This window comes from Phocoena sinus, chromosome 7 (assembly GCF_008692025.1).
Source record: "Phocoena sinus isolate mPhoSin1 chromosome 7, mPhoSin1.pri, whole genome shotgun sequence".
Lineage (NCBI taxonomy): Eukaryota > Metazoa > Chordata > Mammalia > Artiodactyla > Phocoenidae > Phocoena > Phocoena sinus.
Genome location: NC_045769.1, coordinates 62186479 through 62209042, shown reverse-complemented (window position 1 = coordinate 62209042; position 22564 = coordinate 62186479). Strand labels below are relative to the sequence as shown.

The 22564-nt window shown below is 39.0% G+C and overlaps 1 protein-coding gene across 1 annotated transcript in view; it reads right to left on the bottom strand.

The window, feature by feature from the left end:
- The window catches only part of TLK1 (tousled like kinase 1), a 151302-nt gene extending 131003 nt beyond the window's left edge, over positions 1 to 20299 (bottom strand). Inside the window, exon 1 of the mRNA XM_032637341.1 lies at positions 19596 to 20299. Coding sequence (XP_032493232.1) covers positions 19596 to 19734 — 139 coding nt within the window. The 5' untranslated portion in view covers positions 19735 to 20299. The remainder of the gene's footprint in view (positions 1 to 19595) is intronic.
- Between the last annotated feature and the right edge of the window lie 2265 nt (positions 20300 to 22564).

Here is a 22564-nt window from a genome sequence, read left to right as displayed (position 1 = left end):
AAGAGGATATGGGGATATATGTATACATATAGCTGATTCACTTTGTTATACAGCAGAAACTAACACAACATTGTAAAGCAATTATACTCCAATAAAGATGAAAAGAAAACCTACATGAGGAAATGAAGAGAACCAGGAATAATACATAAGGTCAGTACAAAAACGATAAAGGGGTTTTCCTTTCTCATCTCAGTTTATTTAAAAAAGACTATAAATCATATAAAATATTTATAACAATTTATTCTGGGGTAACATATAGCAACATATATAACAAAAAAAGGGGAGGATGGAGTAGAGCTATATAAAGAATAAAGTTTCTATATACTGCTTAAATTAAGTTAGTGTAAATCTGAAGCAGATTTTGATAAGATGTATAATGTAAACTTAGAGCCATCACTAAGAAAATAACTCAAAAAAGAATTAAAAATAACAAAAGCAATTAAAATGTTACAATAGAATATACTCAATGCAGAAGAAAACAGTAATGTAGGTACAGAAGGATAAAAAGACATGAGACACAGAGAAAACAAAATGCAGGGCTTTCCTGGTGGCACAGTGGATGAGAGTCCACCTGCCGATGCAGGGAGACGGGTTCGTGCCCCGGCTCGGGAAGATCCCACATGCCGCGGAGTGGCTGGGCCCATGAACCATGGCTTGGGAAGATCCCACATGCCGCGGAGCAGCTGGGCCCGTGAGCCAAGGCCGCTCAGCCTGCGTGTCTGGAGCCTGTGCTCCGCAACGGGACAGGCCACAACAGTGAGGGGCCCGCGTACCGCAAAAAAAAAAAAAAAAAAAAAAAAATGCAAAATGGCAGACATAAATCCAACCATAACAAACATATTGAATGTGAACGGACTAAGCAATATAATCAAGAGGCAGAGACTGTGGGAATCGATTAAAAAAGAACAAGATCAAATTAAATACTGTCCACAAAAGACACACTTTAGATCCAAAGACACAAATGGGATAAAAATAAATGGATGGAAAAAGACCCTGCAAACAGCAACCACAGAAGAACTGAAGTGGATATACTAATATCAGCTTCTAAAATAATTTTAGAGATGAAGAGAAACATTTTATAACAAAGGGTCAATCCATCAGTAAGACATAAAAATTATAAACATATGTGTACCTTATAACAGACCTTCAAAATACTTGAAACAAAGCTGACAGAAACAAAGGGAGAAAAAGGCAATTCAAAACTAGCTGGCAGATTTCAATACTCCATTTTCAATAGCAAATAGAACTAAGCAGAAAAACAAAAAGGAAGTAGAAAACAAACACAATAAACCAACTAGACCTAAAAGACATCTAGAGAATACTACATTCGACAACAGAATACATGTTCTTCTAAGGCACACATGGAACACTCTCCAAGAGAAACCATATGCTAGGCCACAAAACAAGAATCAACAAATTTAAAAGAGGTGAAAGCACACAAAGTATGTTCTCTGACCACAATGGAATTAAATTAGAAATCAATTACAGAAGAAAATTTGGGAAATTCACAAATATGTGGAAATTAACATACTCCTAAATTACCAATAAGTCAAAGGAAGAAAACAAAAGGAAAATTAGAAAATGCTTGAAATGAATAAAAACAAAAACACAACATATCAGAACCTACAGGATGGAACTTGCACAAGCCCCTTAGATAGCCTCATCCCCCAGAGGGCAGACAGCAGAAGCAAAAAGAACTACAATTCTGCAGCCTGTGGAACAAAAACCACACTCATAGAAAGACAGACAAGACGAAAAGGCAGAGGGCTATGTACCAGATGAAGGAACAAGATAAAACCCCAGAAAAACAACTAAATGAAGTGGAGATAAGCAATCTTCCAGAAAAAGAATTCAGAATAATGATAGTGAAGATGATCCAAGACGTCAGAAAAAGAATGGAGGCGAAGATGGAGAAGATGCAAGAAATGTTTCACAAAGATCTAGAAGAATTAAAGAACAAATAGACAGAGATAAACAATACAATAAATGAAATGAAAAATACACAAGGAATCAACACCAGAATAACTGAGGCAGAAAAACGGATAAGTGACCTGGAAGACAGAATGGTGGAATTCACTGCTGCGGAACAGAAGAAAAAAGAATAAAAAGAAATGAATACAGCCTAAGAGACCTCTGGGGCAACATTAAACGCAAAAACATTCGCATTATAGGGGTCCCAGAAGGAGAAGAGAGAGAGAAAGGACCCAAGAAAATATATGAAGAGATTATACTCGAAAACTTCCCTAACATAGGAAAGGAAATAGCCACCCAAGTCCAGGAAGCGGAGCGAGTCCCATACAGGATAAACCCAAGGAGAATCATGCCGAGACACAAAGTAATCAAATTGGCAAAAATTAAAGACAAAGAAAAATTACTGAAAGCAACAACGGAAAAACAACAAATAACATACAAGGGAACACCCATAAGGTTAACAGCTGATTTCTCAGTAGAAACTCTACAAGCCAGAAGGGAGTGGCATGATATACTTAAAGTGATGAAAGGGAAAAAACTACAACCAAGATTACTCTACCCAGCAAGGATCTCATTCAGATTTGACGGAGAAATCGAAAGCTTTACAGACAAGCAAAACCTAAGAGAATTCAGCACCACCAAACCAGCTCTACAACAAATACTAAAGGAACTTCTCTAAGTGGGAAACACAAGAGAAGAAAAGGACCTACAAAAACGAACCGAAAACAATAAAGAAAATGGTCATAGGAACATACATATCGATAATTACCTTAAATGTGAATAGATTAAATGCTCCAACCAAAAGACACATATGCTGTCTACAAGAGACCCACTTCAGACCTAAGGACACACAGAGACTGAAAGTGAGGGGATGGAAAAAGATATTACATGCAAATGGAAATCAAAAGAAAGATGGAATAGCAATACTCATATCAAATAGACTTTAAAATAAAGAATGTTAGAAGAGACAAGGAAGGACATTACATAATGATCAAGGGATCAATCCACGAAGAAGATATAAAAATTATAAATATATATGCATCCAACATAGAAGCACCTCAATACATAAGGCAACTGCTAACAGCTATAAAAGAGGAAACTGACAGTAACACAATAATAGTGGGGGACTTTAACACCTCACTTACGTCAATGGACAGATCATCCAAAATGAAAATTAATAAGAAAACACAAGCTTTAAACGACACAAGAGACCATAGAAACTTAATTGATATTTATAGGACATTCCATGCAAAAACAGCAGATTACACTTTCTTCTCAAGTACGCATGGAACATTCTCCAGGATAGATCACATCTTCGCAAGGTCACAAATCAAGCCTCAGTAAATTTAAGAAAACTGAAATCATATCAAGCATCTTTTCTGACCAAAACGCTAAGATTACAAATCAATTACAGGGAAAAAAATGTAAAAAACACAAACACATGGAGGCTAAACAATACGTTACTAAATAACCAAGAGATCACTGAAGAAATCAAAGAGGAAATCAAAAAATACCTAGAAACACATCACAATGAAAACACGACGATCCAAAACCTATGGGATGCAGCAAAAGCAGTTTTAAGAGGGAAGTTTATAGCTATAAAAACCTACCTCAAGAAACAAGAAAAATCTGAAATAAATAAATTTAACCTTACAGCTAAAGGAACTAGAGAAAGAAGAACAAACAAAACCCAAAGATAGCAGAAGGAAAGAAATCATAAAGATCAGAGCAGAAATAAATGAAATAGAACCAAAGAAAACAGCAAAGATCTATAAAACTAAAAGCTGGTTCTCTGAGAAGATAAAATCGATAAACCATTAGCCAGACTCATCAAGAAAAAGAGGGAGAGGACTCAAATCAATAAAATTAGAAATGAAAACGGAGAAGTTACAACAGACACCGCAGAAATACAAAGCATCCTAAGAGACTACTACAAGCAACTCTATGCCAATAAAATGGACAACCTGGAAGAAATGGACAAATTCTTAGAAAGGTATAACTTTCCAACACAGAACCAGGAAGAAACAGAAAATATGAACAGACCAATCACAAGTAATGAAATTGAAACTGTGATTAAAAATCTTCCAACAGGGCTTCCCTGGTGGCGCAGTAGTTGAGAGTCCGCCTGCCGATGCAGGGGACATGGGTTCATGCCCCGGTCTGGGAAGATCCCACATGCCACGGAGAGGCTGGGCCCGTGAGTCATGGCCGCTGAGCCTGCGCGTCTGGAGCCTGTGCTCCGCAACGGGTGAGGCCACAACAATGAGAGGCCCGCGTACAGAAAAAAAAAAAAAAAATCTTCCAACAAACAAAAGTCCACGACCAGATGGCTTCACAGGTAGGTGAATTCTATCAAACATATAGAGAAGAGCTAACACCCATCCTTCTCAAACCCCTCCGAAAAACTGCAGAGGAAGGAACACTCCCAAACTCATTCTATGAGGCCACCATCACCCTGATACCAAAACCAGACAAACATACTACAAAAAAAGAAAATTACAGACCAATACCACTGATGAATATAGATGCAAAAATCCTCAACAAAATACTAGCAAAAAGAATCCAACAACATATTAAAAAGATCATACACCATGTTCAAGTGGGATTTATTCCAGGGATGCAAGAATTCTTCAATATACGCAAATCAATCAATGTGATACACCACATTAACCGACTGAAAAATAAAAAACATATGATCATCTTAAAAGATGCAGAAAAAGCTTTTAACAAAATTCAACACCCATTTATGATAAAAACTCTCCAGAAAGTGGGTATAGAGAGAACCTACCTCAACATAATAAAGGCCACATATGACAAACCCCCAGCAAACATCATTCTCAATGGTGAAAAACAGAAAGCATTTCCTCTAAGATCAGGAACAAGACAAGGATGTCCACTCTCACCACTATTATTCAACATAGTTTTGGAAGTCCTAGTCACGGCAATCAGAGAAGAAAAAGAAACAAAAGGAATCCAAATCGGAAAAGAAGAAGTAAAACTGTCACTGTCTGCAGATGACATACTATACATAGAAAATCCTGAAGATGCCACCAGAAAACTACTGGAGCTAATCAATGAATTTGGTAAAGCTTCAAGAGACAAAATTAATGCAGAAATCTCTTGCATTCCTATATACTAATGATGAAAAATCTGAAAGAGAAATTAGGGAAACACTCCCATTTACCACTGCAACAAAAAAGAATAAAATACCTAGGAATAAACCTACCTAGGGAGACAAAAGACCTGTATGCAGAAAACTATAAGACACTGATGAAAGAAGTTAAAGATGGTATCAACAGATGGAGAGTTATACCATGTTCTTGGATTGGAAGAATCAATATTGTGAAAATGACTATACTACCCAAAGCAACCTATAGATTCAATGCAATCCCTATCAATTATCAATGGCATTTTTTACAAAACTAGAACAAAAAATCTTAAAATTTGTATGGAGACACAAAAGACCCCGAATAGCCAAAGCAGGCTTGAGGAAGAAAAATGGAGCTGGAGGAATCAGACCCCCTGACTTCAGACTATACTACAAAGCTACAGTAATCAAGACAATATGGTACAGGCACAAAAACAGAAATATAGATCAATAGAACAAGATAGAAAGCCCAGAGATAAACCCATGCACCTATGGTCAACTAATCTATGACAAAGGAGGCAAGGATATACAATGGAGAAAAGACAGTCTCTTCAATAAGTGGTGCTGGGAAAACTGGACAGCTACATGTAAAAGAATGAAATTAGAACACTCCCTAACACCATACCAAAAATAAACTCAAAATGGATTAGAGACCTAAATGTAAGCCCGGACACTATAAAACTCTTAGAGGAAAACATAGGAAGAACACTCTTTGACATAAATCACAGCAAGATCTTTTTTGATCAACCTCTTAGAGTAATGGAAATAAAAACAAAAATAAACAAATGGGACCTAATGAAACTTAAAAGCTTTTGCACAGCAAAGGGAACCATAAACAAGATGAAAAGACAGCCCTCAGAATGGGAGAAAATATTTGCAAATGAATCAATGGACATAGGATTAATCTCCAAAATATATAAACAGCTCATGCAGCTCAATATTAAAGAAACAAACAACCCAATCAAAAAATGGGCAGAAGACCTAAATAGACATTTCTCCAAAGAAGACATACAGATGGCCAAGAAACACATGAAAAGCTGCTCAACATCACTAATTATTAGAGAAATGCAAATCAAAACTACAAGTTATCACCTCACACCAGTTAGAATGGGCATCATCAGAAAATCTACAAACAACAAATGCTGGAGAGGGTGTGGAGAAAAGGGAATCCTATTGCACTGCTGGTGGGAGTGAAAATTGATACAGCCACTATGGAGAACAGTATGGAGGGTTCTTAAAAAACTAAAAATAGAATTACGGTATGACCCAGCAATCCCACTACTTGGCATATACCCAGAGAAAACCATAATTCAAAAAGACACATGCACCCCAATGTTCACTGCAGCACTATATACAATAGCCAGGTCACGGAAACAACCTAAATGCCCATCGACGGATGAATGGATAAAGAAGATGTGGTACATATATACAATGGAATATTACTCAGCCATAAAAAGGAACAAAATTGGGTCATTTGTAGAGACGTGGATGAATCTAGAGACTGTCATACAGAGTGAATTAAGTCAGAAAGAGAATAACAAATATCGTATATTAACGCATATATGTGGAGCCTAGAAAAATGGTACAGATGAACCGGTTTGCAGGGCAGAAATTGAGACACAGATGTAGGGAATAAACGTATGGACACCAAGGCGGGGAAGTGGTGGGGGGTGGCGGTGGTGGTGTGATGAATTGGGCGATTGGGATTGACATGTATACACTGATGTGTATAAAATGGATGACTAATAAGAACCTGCTGTATAATAAAATTTTAAAATTCAAAAAAAAGATTTGTAAATATTGTTAAATTTATTTATTTATTAACCTTTGCAAATTTTTATATTGCGTGTTTTACAACTTGTGTAATATATCAGCATATACTGTAACATTTTACAAAAAAGAAAAAGAACTTACAGGGTGAATTAATTGAGTGCTTACAGGGAAATTTACAGTTGTAAATGCCTATATTAAAAAAGAGAAAACATAGGAAAACATTTTTCATGTATTGAGATACTTCTTAAATACCATAATGGAGTGGGGGAATAGGCCACAGAACTGGGGAAGGGTGTTAATAAAAAAAAAAAAGTACTTATCCAAAATACAAAAAGAATTTCTTCAATTAATTTTTTATTTTTGTAAAGAGAAACAACACAAAGGAAAACTGATCATACGATCTGAACAGGTACTTCACAAGATATATCCAAAAGTCAATAAACTTATGAAAAAATGGTAAACCTCTGAACTCATCAGGGAAATGACAATTAAAACCACAAATAACACCTCATATCCACCAGAATATCAAAAATAAATAATTTTAACAATTCCAGTTGTCGGTGAGGGTGTAGAGCAATGGGAACTCTCATATACTGTTCATGGAAATGTAAATTGTTACAACCACTTTGGGAAACTGGCAGTATCTACTAAAGGCAAACACACACATAGCCTATAACCCAGTAAATTTACTGTTAGGTATATACTCAACAGAAATTAATAGCACATGAAGAGACAGGTATAAATATGTTCATACAGCATTATTAGTCATAATAGAGAAGTGGAAACAACCCAAACATCTATCAACAGATTGCATAAATAAACTGTGGTATACACATACAAGTAATATTATAGAGCAATGAAAGTGAACAACAGTTACAGGAATTAACATGGATGAAACTCTAAAACATACATGAAACAAAAGCAGTTAGAAAAAATATATATACTGTATGAGCCCGTTTATATAAAATTCAGAACAGGCATAATTAAGTCAGAATAGTGATTGCTTTGGAGGGAAGGGAGAAGGTAGTGAATGACTGATGAATGCAGGAAGAGAGCTCTGAAATGCTGCCTATGTTCTATTTCTTAACTGAGTGGTCGTTACCTACATCGATTTATAGTAATTCACTGAGCATTATTTATCGTGTGCATTTTCTGTATGTATTAATATTGTGATACAATAATGAAAGGTAAAGCACCATATAACATTAAAAAATAAAATCAACTGAATCACAGTAAAATTAGAGTACTTGAACTTTAGAGAGTAATAATTTTTTAAAGACTGGGCTTTTGATATAAATATTAAGTTCAGTCTCACTAGCAATCAAGACATACCAACTGAAACAAAATGATAACATTTAATAGTTAAACTGGAGGAAAACTGTCTAATTCCCTTCTCTAGGGAATACTCTGTTCAGACCTATTGACAGAAATACGATTTCCTTCCTTCCCACTTTTCCTTTTTAAAAAACTTTCCTTCACAGCACTGGAGAGGGTTGCTCTATGATCCACAGGAGAATAGTGCTACTGTGGTTCCTGAATTTCCAGTTTCTAGTTCAGTCCCCTTGAGACCTAAATGGGTTCTAAGAGACACTCAGCCCTATATCCTTCTAATAATAAATTTGTTTTGCTTAAGTTTTTTTCTAGCAACCAAATGACCAATGAATATAACACCTTGATATAGGATAGGCTACAACCACATTACATAATAATTCTGTTTATATCAGAAGTTGAAATTGGCATCACAAATTGTTTTATCTGACCCACAAAGTGTTTTGTTTTTTTTTTTAAGTATAAATTACATGTTATGAATTGTAGTCTTCCTCACTAGACTCTGCCCAAGCTCCTAGGAGACAAGGACTATATCTTACATACCTTTGTTTACCCAGTGCTATGCTCCAGGTCCAAAAATACTTGCTGAATGAATAAACAAACTATGCCAATAAGGTTTCTATAAAACTCTAAAGCTCTGACAATTGATTCACTTCTGAGAAGCAATAACAGATTTTAAAATCCTGGTTATCCCATAGGGAAAACAATAGTGACAATACACATTAAATGACATTAAAAAATTCATGCCCTTTTGCCCAATAAAGCAAATCATTAAAATGTAAAATAAAGAAATAAATCAAAGGAAGAAAAATTGTATGTATAATAAATACCACAATATTATATAGTGAAAAGAAATGAGACTAACAATTATGATTATCACTTGAAATCTGCCTCTGTCATACACAACCCTGCTAGAATTCTTCAACAAGCCAGGGAGACAATCTATGTATGTCAAGTGTACTCTGGTCATAAGGATCTTAATCCAGATGGTACTTGTTCCCTATTCTTGACATTGAAACAAAGAAGAAAAAATTTTTAATTCTAAAGCATCCTTGTATCTAAATATAATAGTAACAGTTAACACATACTGACTTGTTAACACGCCACAAATTTCTCATTTAATTCTCACAACCTTATGAAATAGTTACTATCTCTTATCTCATCCTACAATCAAGAAAACCTAGGAATTCACTGGCAGTCCAGTGGTTAAGACTCCACGCTTCCACTGCAGGGGGCACGGATTTGATTCCTGGTCGGGGAACCAAGATCCCGAAAGACGCATGGCCAAAAAAAAAGCATTTAAGAAAAAAAAGAAAGAAAGAAAATCTACAGATGCATGGAGAGGTTAAGTAACTTACTACAGTTAAGTGGCAAAACCTAAACTGATATCCGGATCTAACAAATATGTGCTTGTAACTACTTCTACATAATAATGCTTCTAACATAAGGTACCAATATCTAAGTATAAAAAACTAAGTATAATGCTGTCAACTAGGTCAGAGAAGTAGGAGACACTGATAGGAAAGAGAAGTAGGGGGTCAAGAGCTTGCCGAGGACTGCCATTCATTAGCCTTTTGGGTTTGTTGTTTGAAACTATAAAATGAAAAATTTTTAAATAGTGAGAGAAATGCCCGGAGAAAATATAATAAAGCATTTGATAAACTGGATTAGATACATGTTCAGTATGAAGATCGCAACCCTTTGGTTAACTGCAAAGCACTGTGTTAATAATATTTAAGCCCAGTAATTCCTAGGATGAGGTGAACCCCACCTGGTTCAAAAATACATGCCTATCTCACGCATTGCTGCTATGAGTGGAACACAATTCTTCAAATAATAATTTGGCAATAGTTATCAAAAGCCTTTAATTAACTGTTTTATACTTTTTGCCTTGATAATTCCATCACTGGGAATCCTCTTCGGGGGGGGGGGGGAGCTTTTACTCAGAGATATTATATCAATATCTATTGTAGCCAAAAAGTAAAAGTAAAAAGAAAAGAAATAACCTAAATAACTAACTACGGTAGTTAAGATGTTTTTGTTCACCATGATCCATTCCTCAGGAAAACTACCATTCACCTAATTTGTGTGACCTTCAGTGGTCCGTCAATCATGGCTTTCTGCGGATTCCCCAACTCACTCTACCTACAGCCATAGTGGCTACCTTGCTGTACATCTCCCAGGTACCAGTGACTGGTTAAGGAACTGACAATCATAATACATCAGCATCAACCCAGAAGTGACATGTGGACATTAGGAAAAAGTTTTGTCTGTCAAGTGTGGTTGCTAAGCCAAAGGTATGTGACTGGGCTCCAGAAGCAAGAGGCTAGAAGAACCCAGAAATGGAGTCAAGAGGCTCAGTGACATTATTTGAGATGTTGGATCTAGGCTGTTTCCAAAGCCATTCCATCCTCCTCCACACATATAATTCCCAGTTACGTGAACCAGTAAATTCCTTTTTTAACTTACCAAAGCTTGTGTTAAGTTTTTATCACAGGTAAGCAAAAGAATCATGACTAACACACTACCAAAAGAAGAATGGTTAACTAAGTAAATTAGAGTACATCCATTCAGTATCCCTGTGGCTAAAATTCAGTGGAATAATGCTAACAGAATAGTATAACAGTTAAGAGCATGCACTCAGGAGCCTAGTCTGAATCCTGACTCTGCTACATATTCTCTGTGTCCTTGGGTTAGTTAGTTAACCTCTCTGTGGCTCAATTTCCTCATCTGTAAAATAGGGATACAATAGTACCTACTTCATGACTGTTAGAAGTAAATGAGTTACTATTTACAAAGTGCCTAGAACAAGTCCTATCATTAATAAGTATATGTATCTTTTAAATAAATGAGATAAGCAAAAATATATATACAAAGTTAACTAAACCATGTAACTTCACTGATGTTTTTTAAAATCTGTGCACAGAAAAAGGAAAAACTATGTTTTTAAAAAAGCAAAAATACCCTATTTGTCAAAAAAAAAAAAAAAAGAAAAAGAAACATGCCTCAGGTCTCATGAAAGACAGGATGAATCTGATCGGCCTCATACAAATTCCCCTGACCTTCTCCAGAGGCACCATATTCACCATCAGACAAGAAGCACATACATAGTGTCAAGTGTGGAATTCTGAAATCACAATGTATGACATTAAACACAATACCAGCAAATACCAGGTTAAAGTTTAATTTAAACCTAGAAGTCATTTCTCCAACTAAACTAGTTTCCAGGGAAAGGTACAAATTTATGAGCAGAACGAACTCTTAATAATCCATATAAATGAAGGGGAACAAATACTATGTCAGCCCCCAAAACCACTCATATTTGGCTTTGCACTGCATCTTTGTAGCATACAAGCACTTTAACTTAAATAGAGGTATAACCTGTCTTTGTGAAATTCACAAAATTTCAAACCTAACAGCGAAGCCACATTGAGAAGATTTAAGTTTCACAACCTACCACCTATTTCAGATCTGCATCTTTCTACATCATGCTTTGAATTCCTATCAACCCTTTCAAATTCTTTCTCTCATTAGATACACTAAATAATACATGTTACCAAGGGATCTGTTTTGTATGCAATAATTAAAGCTTTAAGTGTTCTAAAAAATACTTCTTATAAGATGAATCAGATTAAGCTTCAAGCTTCCTTTCCCTGCCATATTGAATACTAATAAAACTCAAACATCTGCCACTAAAGCATCTCAATTTTGTTCAGAGCCTCATGCACCAGGTTAAAACCCTCCACAATAAGTGGACTATTCCTATATGGACAGTCAAAAGTTCTCCATTCAAATTCTAATGTTTATTTGTTATTGATGTGGTGAGCTTATGAGGTCAAAATATTAAGATAAATGGCATCCCAATTTAATTATTAAATATGAAAGTAAGATTTTTCATTAGTATACCTCTAACATTTTCCATGAAACGTAAGATCTGTACAAATTGGTTTTGGATTTTTCTTCCTTTTTAATCTTATCTCCACATACATACAAAACTCATGCAAAAAAATAATAATGACAAAGTTTACCAGTAAACTGAATGAGCCTAAAAGACTGATTGATTAGTAAATTAAAATATCTTAAGGAAAAACTAAGAAATTACCCAAAACTAAATTTCCATATCTTAGGCAATATATCCCAGTGGTTAAAATGCAGACTTGATTCAAATCTCAGCCCTAACATTTACTACTCTGTGTCATACTGGGCAAGTTTCTTTACTTCTCTGTGCTTTGGTTCCTCATCTGTAAAATGAGAATGATAATTGTATATACCTCACAGAGTTACGAGAATTAAATGAATTAACATGTACAAACAATAAACTTTAGCTATTACTGTTACCCATTATCACTCTCTAAAATATAACTTGCCTATGAATTACTAAAATGAGTATCTCCCTGGGTCTGAAATACGTGCATATTAAGTATACAATCACTCCGTTTAAAAAAAAAAGCTTTAACAGATCTTCAACAAAACTTTTTGTTAGGTGCCACCTCTATAGAGCAGCAGTCCCCAACCTTCTGGCACCAGGGACCGGTTTTGTGGAAGACAATTTTTCCACGGACAGGGGTGGGGAATGGTTCAGGCGGTAATGCAAGCGACGGGGAGCAGCAGATGAAGCTTTGCTCACTCGACGCCACTCACTTCCTGCTATGCAGCCCAGTCCCTAACAGGTCCCTAACAGGCTGCAGACCACAGCTGTAGCGGTCTCCCGGGGTTTGGGGACCCCTGCTCCAGAGGACATCCTACTACGCACTGAGAATATGGAAATGAACAAAACATAGTCTCTGAATTCAAGACCTTTCTGTCTAGTACACAAAAAAATAAAACTATAATAAAAGGTAGTATGACAAGGGTGCTATGAAATAGACAATCCTATATGACACTAAGGAGCAGAGGAATCTAAGTCCGGGGGAAACACCCCAGAAATAATTTCTGAGGAACAATCACCTAGTTACTTCACTTCAGGGTACCACATTATTATTTATGTAATTTACACAGCTTTTAATATATTCATAACAGTATTTAGAATATAGATCATTAAAAAGACAAGATCACCTAGCATACTACTGCTTACCATGCTCATAAATAAACTTAAAATCTTTTGGTAATAATGAAGATGAGTATCTTCTCTTAACAAATTATACATAACCTTGAAAAGGTCACATTGCTTCTTCAAGAAACATTTTTTTCACCAATAAATAAAAGCTACAAACTTTCCTCCAGTAAATTATAATTAGTGCTAATGTCAAACGAATAATATTTTTGAGCTGTTAGAGAACTCTGAAGGCTTCGAATTCAACTCCCTCATTTTACAGATGAAAAGGAGCCACAAAGTATAATGGAGAAAGCACTAAGCTGAAAGTCAGAAAACTGAATCTTGGTTCCACCTCTCCTACAGTAAAAGCCTAGGCAAATTATCTAAGTTTCCTCATCTGTAAAATGAGAGGTTTGGATTCATTTGCTTCCAAGGTCCCTTTCAGCTCTGTAATTCTCATTTTATGAAACTGAAGCAGAGACAGGCAACTTGCCCAAAGTCACCCAGTTAGTTAATGGCAAAATTGGGACTACACCTGGATTCCAATTATCAATGCACTTTCTCTTCTCTACCATACTACTTCTCCTACTTCACCATTCCTCTCAATTATTCTAAGATTTCTGGAAATTATTAAAGAGCATGAAGGAGTTTATTAAACTAAATGACTTAATCCTATGGCTCTTCTATAGAAAATGAGCTTTAAGTCTAAACACAAGAAATACATGAAGTCTCAAGCTGTGTCACTACACTTAAGTTGACCCAAGAAAGTTACAGGAGTTTAACCTTGACTTCCAGCATCTAAAATCTAACCTTTCAATACACCTCACAGAAGACATTATGTTCCACATTAAATTAAAATATGAATTGCTATAGGTAATGATAGCCATTACATGCATAATTCTCTCAATAAGATGAGAATTTAAATTCTTCACTTTATGTTCTGGTTTTATTTAATATGCATTTTTAAATTCAAGAGAGATCAATTTAAATGCTTTGCCTTCATGCATCCTTTTTTCAGACTCTCTAGCTTTAAAACCATTAGATTAAACACATTACTTCTGAAATCACATACACAATTACAAATGAAAGACTATACAGACTGCTGACAGTTTCTCTTTCTGAACTGAAAATCAGCCCCCCACAGCATTCTAAAATTCTGTGCTCAAGTATATGACAACTCTACTAACTGTATCGTAAGCAGCATCTGATTCCCTAAAATGTCTTCAAGCTTATTGTATTTCACAGGGAATTCATCAGGATTTCAAGACTGACAGTGTTGATTCCAGAAAATACAGAAAAATCCTCAGAGGAAAAGCACAATAAAAATGCAAAAGAGTAATAAAGTCAATGATAGTTTCATGCTACTGACTTAAGAGAATATTCAAAAACATTCATGGATATGTAAGTACAGTTTAACTATATTTACAAATTTTCAAAGAATCACAGAATGTTTGCAATTTTTAACTGGATGGGACCTTAAGTCACTTAATCTAATAGCACACAAAATAAGAATCTACAGAATTTATCTCTAGCTCCCCCAGAAAAGTCTCCGTAGTTTGCTTTAAATTCTTTAAGCAGTTCTTTCATTGCTGGCCAAGTCTAGTAGTTATACAGTTTTTACATTCTTGTCAATAAATTATACTGAATTCATTCTGCGCCTTCCTAACTTTCACCTGCTGGTCCATCTTCTATAACAGCATAATGAACACATTCTCTCTTCAATTTATGTGATTGAAATGCCTGAAAACAGCTATACTTTTTCCCACCCTTTAGTGTCTTCTTTAGTCTAAATGTATGGTCCACAGATTTCTTGTAGGTCCTGAAGACACTTCCAGGATAAAATGTACTTCCACATCACAAGTACCTTTAAAAAAACTGCCACTTGTCGAATTTTGGTGTAATATCAAAGAATAACTTCCAAAAAGACTATTAAAACAATTCTTTTGGGTTTCCCTGGTGGCGCAGTGGTTGAGGGTCCGCCTGACGATGCAGGGAACACGGGTTCGTGCCCCGGTCCGGGAAGATCCCACATGCCGCGGAGCGGCTGGGGCCATGAGCCATGGCCGCTGAGCCTGCGCGTCCGGAGCCTGTGCTCCACAACGGGAGAGGCCACAGCAGTGAGAGGCCAACGTACCGCAAAAAAAAAAAATTCTTTTGCAACTACATATCTATGTGAAGTTGGATTCTCTTCATATGCCTCAATCAAAATATATCTCAACAGACTGAAAGAAGAAAATCCAACTGTCTTCTAGTAAGCCAGAAATTAAAGTGATTTGTAAAAATATAAAACAATGCCACCAGGCTCACTGAAGCATGTTTTTGTTTTAATTTTTGGCTGCATTGGGTCTTCGTTGCTGTGCGCGGGCTTTCTCTAGTTGCGGTGCGTGGGCTTATCACTGAGTGCAGGTTCAATGCAGGCTCTCATTGAGTGCAGGCTCAGTAGTTGTGGCGCACGGGCTTAGTTGCTCTGCATTATGTGGGATCTTCCCGGATCAGGGATCAAACCGGTGTACCCTGAATTGGCAGGCGGATTCTTAACCACTGTGCTACCAGGGAAGTCCCCTCACTAAAGTTGTTGTTTTAGACTATCTTCATTTTAAAATTTGTTAACATGTAATCAGATTGTTATTTTTAGATAAATATTTTTGAAGTTATTTCATTTCAAATATAGTAAATATCAATAGACATAACCCACATAAACCAAATCTCTTCCTCAATAATTTTTAAGGGAGTAAAGGGGTCCTGAGACCAAAAAGGCTAAAGCACAGCCTATTTCTCAGGGGCAGATTCACAGACTTCTAACTATCTTGGATTTCCCTCTCTCCTCTAATATGTACATATGCCTCTGTAAGGGAGGCACCTACCACATATCTATATATTCATGAGCTAGAATCCTTAAACATACAACCCTGTCTTGCTCCAGCAGGTGACTTCAAGAAATTAAAGGGCCATCTGGTACACTTAACTGTTAACATCTCCCTACAGGTATTACTCAATCATCTGGAGTCAAATACTTTAACTCTTCTGTCTAAAGGATGCAGTCTGTAAATATGGAAACAGAGAGCAAGTTTATTTAAACTGCAATATTATCTTTTTGACCAAACTACTTTCATTATTTATATAAAAGTAAAGCAAATTATTCATATCTGGCAAGATGAAACAGAAAAGCCAAGTCTTTTGTATAACCATTTATTTGACTCTTAGCAGTAACCCATTCAAAAGTACCTATGTATCGATATGCAAAAAAACCACCACTCATCTAGCCAGTACACACACCAGGTTCCTCGGCCTCGGCCAACAAACCTGACCTTATTTGAAAATTTAATTTCTTAACTTCCCACATCCTTATTCACAGATTAGAAGATAAAGTGGGATAGAGAATTTAGCCACAGGTTTAAAAGACCCAATGTGAAATCTAGAGCTACACTGCTGAGCACCTCTCAGAGAATTTTAAGATTGATAAAGGAAAAGCTTCGGCACTCCGAGGGAAGAAAGAAGTCTATACTGTATCATATAAATTCCTAAATCTTATGAGTTAGGCTTATAGATACTTATGGAACAACTTTGAAAATAGCCCATTTTCAAAGTAAAGTTTGCTTAAAAGGAGTTCTTCACATATGTAACTTTATATATGTACATATACATATATGTGTGTATCTCTTTTAAGTTTAAAAATTTCTATTATATATTACATTTAATTGGCTCCATTTTTCAAGAAACAAAGTTTAGGGCTTCCCTGGTGGCGCAGTGGTTGGGGGTCCGCCTGCCGATGCAGGGGACACGGGTTCGTGCCCCGGTCCGGGAGGATCCCACATGCCACGGAGCGGCTGGGCCCGTGAGCCATAGCTGCTGAGCCTGCGCGTCCGGAGCCTGTGCTCCGCGACAGGAGAGGCCTCAGCAGTGAGAGGCCCGAGTACTGAAAAAAAAAAAAAAAAAAAAAAAAAGAAAGAAAGAAACAAAGTTTATTCTCTCCTTGATACACTCAAGTTCCATTAATAGTAATGGTTCTTACTATCTATCAGTCACCAACAATCAAAGCTCTCAATTTACATCACTTTACACAACATACTAATGTTACTTGGAAAAGATGCAAAGCACTTGTTAAAATTAAAACTGGGATCACACTCAAAAGAAAATGTTTCCATCTCGATACCTAGGGCTTCATATATGCAATTCCTATTAGCGTTTGTGAAATCTGAAACTATAGCTTCAAGATGAATATATATAATCCTAGAGAGAATTAACAGTTTTAACTTACTTCCTGGTTGGTCAAAAAAAGCAATGTACCACTGTCACCATACAGGTACTTGGGTGTGAAGTATAACTTCCACAAAAGCATGTCCTGTTATTTCATTAGTAAATAGAGACACACTATTCTGGTTACATAAAAATCCAAACTGATGGACAAAATTTCTGGTTATTTGGAGGGTCAAGCTAAATTATTCCAACCCCTGAAAACTTTAAAACATCAGGAAAATTGCAGAATAGTATGAAAATTTTTTTAACTAGAGTTGAAGTAACCTCAGAAACTCACAATCTAGATTTTTCAGCCCCCAAATTATTAATTACAGATGTTACAGATGAGCAATTCAACACTATGCCCTCAGTATCTAGCACAGTGCTTAGCTCACAGAAATGGCTCAGCAAATATTTAAGAAATGAATGAAAAAAAGATACAGCCTTAAAAGAGAGTCTTTCCCAAGACCATCATTTACTATCACTCATTACACTATCATTCCTAACACTATCATTAAGCATCTTAATAAAAGTACAGACAAAAGTAAAAGCATGCTAAAAGCACCAACTGCTCTGTTTACAAAACAGATTTTAAAACATTCATTTACAAATTTTCAAATGCAAAAAGAAAAATCTCCAGGTGTACTAAATTTGAGTGAGTCAATAAATAAACTTTTATCTTCTAATAATCAGAACTCAGGGTTGGGGGTGAGATGGAAACGGGAAATGTCATGTCAATGTATTCAACATGCTTAATGGATGCCATAAATCAAACCTTCTCCTGAATTTTCCAGAGCAAATTCATACCAATCTTTGAGCCTATTGTCACTTTCACACATGCTCACAGGAACAAAATGACGAAGAATGCTGTGCCTGAACCACTGGATTCAGGGCACAAACCACTTGATTAACAAATGTCAAGGCTCTGAGTCGTAAATATTGACAGATATTTTCAAGATAAATTAATCCCACCGACTCCTGCATAAATCAAAGCTCCTGGTATCTTTAAAGGATTCACTAGACTACTGGACTTCCAGACGTTTTTTCTGAAAATGTGGCTACAGTCTCCCTGTGTGACACAACCGGCGGTGAACAACCCATTTACCAATTGCTGATGAATACCGCTAAACGTTTTCCAGACAAAAGAGCGTTAAACGTGATTCTACGCACATTTATTCTTCCCCCATAATTCTCCCAAATTTCATTTTCTGTCGTATACTTAAAGTTAAATACAGCAAGTTGAAATTTTAGTCAAAAGCACTCTGATGTCTTACTAGCTGTGTAACTGCTACATCTGGTGGCAGCACACTTGCATGCAAGAAGCCAGAAAACTTAGAAAACAATTGTAACCGATCTGGTGCGTGTTTGCAGTAACCTTTACGCAGATATTTCCCACAAAACCCACGACCCTGTCAAAGAACCGTAGCCTACTTGCAGTAGAGAGAGAACGCACAAACACGCAGGAGATGATGGCGAAGCAAAGTTGCAACCATCTGGAGGGATGGTTTTAAAAGCCTGCCCACGAATCAGTCTGTCGTTTAAACTGCTCTAGGGGGCCAGGCAAGGGATCAAAGTCGGCTTTGATAATTTCAGAGGCTCCCCGCAAAGGGCAGAGACCCTGCAAACGAGAGGCATCCTCCAGGTCCTGGGCAGCAAAGCTCGCAGAGCGGGGACCGCCTCTAGGGGAGGAGTGCGCGAGGGAAGGGGAGGGGGCTCGAGGATGAATGCTTCACCAAGAGGGAAAATCCACCAGAGACCCGAGGCCAGGAGGTTAAGAGTACTGAGTGTACTAGCAAATGGAGCAGAAAGGGGCTCGCGTCCGGGGTCAGGCTTCCATCCAGCAGGACTGGCTCTTAAGAAGCCCAGGCGAGTCTGTGCGCCGCGCCTCGCTCCGGCCCCTCCAGCGCGCACCCCCTCGTCGGTCTTCTCAGCCACCCGCGAACCACCACCCACACACGGAGCACTACATCCCGGAGCCGGGAGGCCTCGAGTCCACCTCGCCCCCTCCCCCACCCCGGGTCGGAGGAAGGAGACGCGGCGGCGCGGGGACCGCGGCGCAGGAGGGGAGGCCCGCGAGCGGGCGCTGGGCGCGACGGCGCTTACCTTCCCTGGGCCTCCCGGATGGCGGCGTGTGATTCAGCAGGGACCTGGCCGCCGTCCGCCGAGCCGGGGTTGGAGACGTGGAGAGCTGGGACCAAGATGGCGGCCCCTCCAAACTTCCACTGCTACTTTGGACACTCATCAAGCTACTTTCTGGGAACCCGACTCCCCCCCTGCGACGGCAGCGGCGGCAACGGCAACGGCACCGGCACCCGCCTCTCCGTCATGGCGGGGGCCGCGCTGAGGGCGAGCGAGAGAGCGAGGGCAGGGAGGGGAGATTCAAGGGGATGGGGAGGAAACCGAGAAGGGGGGAGGTGGGGAGGGTAGAGGTGAGGGGAGGAGAGGGGACGGGGAGGAGGAAAAGGGGGAGAAGTGAGGGAGCCGGCGGGCGCGCCGGGGAAGAAGCAGAGGGAAGGAGCGCGGCGACAGAGGTGTCGAGGGGGCGCCCGCTGGGGCCGGGGTCGGAGAGCGGGCGGAGCGCGGGCTGCGCCGCAGAGAAGACTTCCGCGGGCGGAACCTGCCGGCACCTCTGCAGTGCGTCGGCCCCGGCGTCGCCCGGGTGGCGGCGGCGGCTGCGGCGGCGGGTGGTGGGTGGCGGCTGAGGCGGCGGGGTAAACCTCTGCATCAGTTACAGGGCGGCGGCGGCGTCACGCGCCGCCTGTGCAAACACTATCGCGAGGCTCCTGCGCCTCCGGTAGCAGCGGCGGCGGCGGCGGCGGCCGCGGGAGCAGGCTTGAGGGAGGGACTGCCAGGGGTTGGGGGCGGGGGCGGGGGGGCTGGGGAGGGAACGAGCGCGCGAGGGAGGAGACGCGGGCGCCGGGCGCTGCTGGCTCACCAGCGGATAGCAGCGCTGCGCGGGAGCCCGGCCGATCGACTGGCTTGCGCGGGGGTGGCCTCCCCGAGCCGGCCGGAGGGAGGCGCATCCCGCACGCGCCCCCGCCGCGCAGCACTGGCTCCCGCGCCCGATCCGCTGCCACCTGACTCCCCTTCTCTCTCGCGGAAGCGCGCCTGGCTTCCGACCCACACCCAGCCTGGAGAGAAATGCTTCTGCTCTTGCTGGGCTGTCGTTTCTCAGGAGTTCGATGTGATCATTTCTCAAAATGGAACTGAAAAGTTGAGAGTCGCGTCTTTCTTGCCCCTCTATACTGTGCAAAAAAACCGATGTGCCTCTCCCCGTCTACAGAATGGGCGTGATTATCGAATAAAAGAGCTAAGAAAATAAGTTGGGGGGGGATGTAAATAAAACTTTATGAATGTTTTCCAAAAAAGAAAATCTTTACCGGTGTTCTGCGCTGTATGTGTGGTCTAGCAGTTCTTTGTTTTAAAACAGTAGGTGGGAAATCTAAGAAAATTTTGATCACCGAATTCACATATTTAGGGAAACTATCCAGGGTTCATCTTGTAGAAGAGTGCATGGTTTCTAGAAAGTTCCAGGGCCGCTGCTGAGCCCTGACTACAAAATCCTAAAGCAAATTGCAGCATTTGCTGAAATTTATAGGTACAGTGTAACTTTCTACACACCCACACACGGGCAGACACATCAGGGATTGGGCATCTTGTACATAAAGGAGCTGTCTAATAGTTCAGGAAAAATACAAGGCGATTGCTCTCTTTAAAAAACCAAATTGAATAGAACACTAAACAGATTATGATATACAGCAATTGTACTGGCACGAGGAAATGGCATGCAGGGGGACAAAAATGTCATTTCTATTTCTTATTTTTATGACTTTGCATTTCTCATAGTAATGTTTTGTTCAGATAAACTATCATACTAGAATAGAACCTTGGTTGTCAGTTATCTCCAGAGGTAATTTTAGTTTTCTTATGCTTCAGATTCTTCAGTGAGCTTTTAGTAACGTTCTGCTTTTCAAACTTAAGAGGGACATCTCACAAATTAAACAATTTTATTATTTTTTTAAATTAATTATCTATTTAGGCTGCTCCGGGTCTTAGTTGCTGCACGCGGGATCTTCACTGCAGCACGCGGCTCTTAGTTGTGGCATGCATGCAGGATCTAGTTCCCTGACCAGGGATGGAAGCCGGGGCCCTTTGCATTGGGAACACAGAAGTGTTACCCACTGGACCACCAGGGAAGTCCCCTAAATAATTTTAGCGAGATATAATAAACACATATTTAAACTGTACAACTTGATAAGTTTTGATGTGTATACAACCCTGAAACCATTTATAAAATCAAGATAGTGAATATGTCCATCAGCCTCCGAAATTTCCTCTACCCCTTTGTGGTTCCTCTTCCCCTACACCCCCATTCCCAAGTAACCACAGATATGCTTTCTGTCACTTAGATTAGCTTGCATTTTCCAGAACTTTAGATAAATGGAATCGTACGGTTTGTACACTTTTGTCTGGCTTCTTTTACTCAACATAATTATTTTGAGATTCATCTACATTGTTGCATTTATCAGTAGTTCATTTCTTTTTATTGCTGAGTATTCCATTGTGTGACTATACCACACTTTGTTTATCCATTCACCTGTTGATGGACATTTGCATTGTTTCCACTTTTTGGCTATTATGAATAATGCTAGTATGAACATTTGTGTACAAGTCTTTGTGTGGACATATGCCTTGCTTTCTCTTGGATACATATCTAGAACCTTACCATTAGATTTTTATACCAAAGCACATTAACCCTAAGGCAAAACAAGAATTCCTATATGATAGGTAATAGGCAACTGTATGCTCTCTCAGTATTTTAAAAGAGTAAGCTTAGTCAGCTGATTGTGGTGAAAAGAGCACAGGACAGGAAGGAAGTCAAGAGGCCTGGGTACTAGTCTCAGCAGGTAACAATCCTTCTCTATTCAATTTCCTCATCTGTGAAAAAGAGGTTAGAGTCACTAGGTGATCTCTAAAGCTCCTACCAATTCCAAGACTTTACATGGAGCGCAGCTCCTCTCGAGAGTAGTAAACAAAACCCAACCAAAGAGATTTGATAGTAGGTTATCTTC